The sequence below is a fragment of the Monoraphidium neglectum genome, assembly GCF_000611645.1.
Source record: "Monoraphidium neglectum strain SAG 48.87 unplaced genomic scaffold scaffold04698, whole genome shotgun sequence".
Classification (NCBI taxonomy): domain Eukaryota; kingdom Viridiplantae; phylum Chlorophyta; class Chlorophyceae; order Sphaeropleales; family Selenastraceae; genus Monoraphidium; species Monoraphidium neglectum.
The window spans coordinates 1-4,088 of record NW_014008931.1 but is presented as its reverse complement, the minus strand read 5'-3'; the positions used below and the strand labels follow the sequence as shown (position 1 = coordinate 4,088).

At 65.0% G+C, this 4,088-nt stretch overlaps 1 protein-coding gene across 1 annotated transcript; it reads right to left on the bottom strand.

The window, feature by feature from the left end:
• Nucleotides 1-356: 356 nt before the first annotated feature.
• Nucleotides 357-518, bottom strand: MNEG_14703 (hypothetical protein; the record flags this gene model as incomplete). The annotated part of the gene is made up of 1 exon (XM_014036825.1): nucleotides 357-518. A coding segment is annotated over one exon (162 nt), but the record flags the coding sequence as incomplete, so codon positions are not given.
• Between the last annotated feature and the right edge of the window lie 3,570 nt (nucleotides 519-4,088).

The following is a 4,088-nucleotide window of genomic DNA, read 5'->3' as shown; positions in this document are numbered from 1 at the left end:
GTCCCCATCCCACCTGGTCGACCCGTAGGATATTTGACAGCATCACAGCCACCCTCACATCCGCCGGGATCTGGTCGCCCACTTTTTGGGGGTAGGGTTGTGAGAGGGGGGTGATGGGCAGCGTTCGCCACCCGGATTTGGCGCGAGTGGGGTGCTCGCGGGGTGCCACGTGCTGGGTCGGCGGGAACAGGCCCCCGCGGCGGTGGGGGGAAGGGGAGTGCTGGCGCCGGGCAGGACCGTTCGGTTTTGATCTTGCCGGCCGTCTCTCCGCCGCCCCTGGTGCCCTGGGTCGTCCAGCAAGACCGCCAGACCCGGGGCGGCAGCGGCGGCGGCGGGTGCCCTCCATATCACAAAATTCACCCGCGGCAGCCTCCGCCGGCTGCTTCAGCGACCGGGTAACGCGCGTGGGGGTGGCTGGGGCGCCGCTCACCGGCCACCTCGATGACGTCACCGGGCACCAGGTCGGCCGCGGCTACCTGCTGCAGCTGGCCGTCGCGTAATGCGGCTGCGCTCGTGGCCTTTGTGGTGGGGTGTAAGGGTGTGTTTGCGGGTGGGGGACGAGGGGTGGAGGTCGGGGCTTGAGTCGAGAGGCCAGGGTCGCACAGCAAGAGCAGTCGGCCCGTAGTCACGGCGAGGCCTGCAGGAGGCAAGTCCTTGCCACCGCGCCAATGGGATACGACGATTGGCTGGTTGTCAGCCACACCGGACCTCTGCCCCTTTGCTACACATTCGCGTGTGCACACACGTGCACACACACACACACACACACACACACACACACACACACACACACACACATACACATCTAGCGCGCACCGCCTCCATCCATCCCCCCTCACCCCCACCTCATAAGCCTTCAGCTCCTCTATGGCCCTCTCAGCGTTGCGCTCCGTCACAACACCCACGGTCGCTGCGGGCACAGCGAGCAGACACAAAACATGCGTGTGCACATGAGGGCGTATTTGGGGGTGTGATTAAGATTGTCCTGGCCGATGAGCGACGAGTGCACAAGCCTCGCGGGCTCCAGATGATGCGTAGCGAATGGACGAGTGGTCGGGGCGGCAGTACGAGCGGCGCATTGCGTCGGCAGTGGGGTGGTGCCCGGGGAAGCGTGAAAAGGCCAACCGTTTGCGATGAGGATGAGGATGATGACAAACGGCTCCACCATCGCGCTGTGCAGAGGGAGCGCGGGAAGATCGAGGGACGGGGGGAGGAGGGTGGGCAGGGGCAGCGTCCACGCGAGCGCGGCGGGGCGTGATAGCGGGGCAGACAGGGCCCGGCGCGTGGGCGGGGGCTTCGCGCTCCAGCTGACGCAGCGGCGCTGTGGCGTGTCATGCACCCGCTGGCTCACGTGAGGAAGGACTCTCCGCTGGTGGACCCAATGATGAAGTCCACCGCCGCCGCCACGATGAGGATCTGAGCGGTGAGAGTGTCGCGCGGCGCGTTTCACGTGTGCTTGTGTGTGCTTGTGTATGTGCGTGCTTGATTGCAAATGTGCTTGCAAACAAAGGGGGGAGAAGGTGCCCCTGCACAAGCTGCAGCGGCAGGCCGCCCGCTTCTTCTGAATTTTGTCGGTTGAAAAGGGCCTGATTTGGGCCAGATCAACCCAGATCACTCTAGATCACCTTCACCAGCAGGTCATCAAACTGCTTCAGGATCAGCTTCCAAAGAGGGGTGCCTGCGATGCAGGGACACAGCTGCAGGCGTTGTACGGCGGGCGCCACGAGCTGGGAAAGAGCTGACCGTGGGGCCGCGGGCTGGGCTGTCCGCGCCAGGTTCTGCTGGTGGGCGCGGCTGCTACAGTTTCGCAGCTCGTGCAGCGCCTGCTGGCGCAGTGCTGGCCGCCCAATGGGCCGCCTCGGTGCACGATAAGCACATGAATACCTGCCGCTGCCGTGCTGGTCAAGCCACCGCTCCACACACACCCCAAACCCGCGCGCTGCCCTGCTGCTCGCCGGGGCGAAACAGACCGCGCCCGTGCCATGCATCGCGCCATAAATCACGCCGCCGCCGCCGCCTCTGCTGTCAAAGCCTCACCCTCATCTGGAGGCAGCTCGTTCCGGCCCCACCGCGCACGTGCCTGCAGCAGCAGCAGCGGGAGACAAGGCAGCCGGCTGGCTCTAGCTGATTGTAGCGTCAGCACGCCTGCCCCGGCCGTAACACGTGCTCTGCTTGGCTGCATGCGGAGTGCTTGGCGCATGGAGGGCGGGGGGGCACTTGCCCCTCCTGCCCAAGACCTGGCCCAGCAAGCCGAGAAGCCCAAAGAGTGTCAAGCCATGCCCACCTGCTGCACATCGTATGCGCTGAGACCCCTGTCAGGATCTACTTTGAAGAAGGAGTAGATCTACAGTTCGCGCATGCGCGGCGGAAGCGCGCGAGAGGGGCGCTGTGCCCGCGAGGCGATGCAACGCAGACGGCGTGCGCGTGTGCATGCTCGACCCCTATGCCGCTGCCCGGCAGTGGATGCAGGCAATGAGATTGCGTGGCTGATCTGCGTGTCAGCAGAGCTGGTCGCCTGTACATACACCTGCTCGCGTGTGCATCCGCTGCAGAGCTCCTGGGCAGTATCGATGGATCTGGCCGCACCTCGTGGAGCTCCCTGGCATGCGCATCCGCCTCCATCTTATTTTGGTGACAAATTCAAAGCCGCATGCCGCACCACACGTGTTGGCAGCTGTCGCCCTGCTGTCCAGGCTGGGATTTTTGTCAATCCCCTTGCTTATTTGATCGTTTCTGCTTCCAAGGACAAGTACACAATTGGGCTTGCGATCGAAAATCAGGAAGTTGGGTTTCATCGCGGATTGCAGCGATCTAGCACTGTAAGGAGGTTGCAGCTGGACCTGGTGCCCCGAGGTGCGGACTGGTGCAAAGATTTGAAACAATACAGACGAACGCTCGCATCACACCGGCCGGCACGTGTCCAACATGTGCGCGTGCTGCATCAGACGTACCACGCCGCTGCAGCACGGGCGGGGCCGCGGCAAGGCCGAGTTGGCCGGTACGGTGAAGCGACTGGCCAACCCCGCGCGTACCACCGTAGGCGCGGGATCTAGTACTGCAGGGCTGCACCCGGCTGCACCGGCGGGCGCAGGCGGCCCCATCCGCTGCCGGTGAAGGCCGCTCTGCAGCCACTTGACGGGCCGCTCACTGGCGACGGCCAGAGGGCAAACCGCGAGCAGCAGGCACCATGGCGGGTGAGTGGGCCACTCACGCGGCGGCGCAGCGCCCGAGGGCGACGCCTCCCAGGGGTGTTGGCGCACGCCCATGTGCGTCGCAGCAAAGGGCAAGGGGCGGCAGCAGGCGCAGCCGCGTCTAGGGCCTGTGCCTGTTTCGACCCGTTCGGGCGCCGATTGAGGCTAGAACGCCCTCCCCCGCACACGTTCGTCTCGGGAGCGGCAGCTGTCATGCGGTTGCGGGCGGCTACATGCGCGTTTCCAAGCCGGCTAGCATGCATGAGCGCATGCGCAGGCTCATGAAATGCAGCAGCTGCCGTGTGGCCCCTGGCAGCTCCATGTTGTGCGGTGGTCAGCTGCAGACCTACCCGCACACACACACGCGCGCGCGCGTGCGCCTTCCCCCCCTCCCACACACACACGCACGTGAACGCTCTCACGCAGCGCAACACATCCCCCCCATCCAGACGGCTACCGCAAACCTGTGCGCGACCGTCTGCTGGGGGAGATGCTGGGCAGTGTAGTCGACCCCCTGGGGGCGGGCTGGAAGGTGCTGATTATGGACGGCGTCACCACCAGGGTCATGAGCAGCGCGCTGAAGATGGGGGACCTGCAGGAGGCTGGTGAGCGTGCGCGCGCGTGTGTGTGTGTGTGTTTGTGTTTTCACGCGTACGCATGTTTGTTTCCATGCGAGGTTGCACGTGCATGTGTGTGGATGTAAAGGAGTGTGTGGCCTGATGTAGGGACGGCTTTGCGCGTGTCATGGGTGGTGTGTGTGTGGTCACGCGCGTGTGACTGCGTGGACGGCGTGGCGGGGCGTATGGCGCGTGGCGTATGGCGCGTAGCACAAGGCGAGCGGGGCGGGTGCTCTCAAGGAGGGTTGGCGGGCGGGGTTTGGGTGGAGCAGCCGAGCGA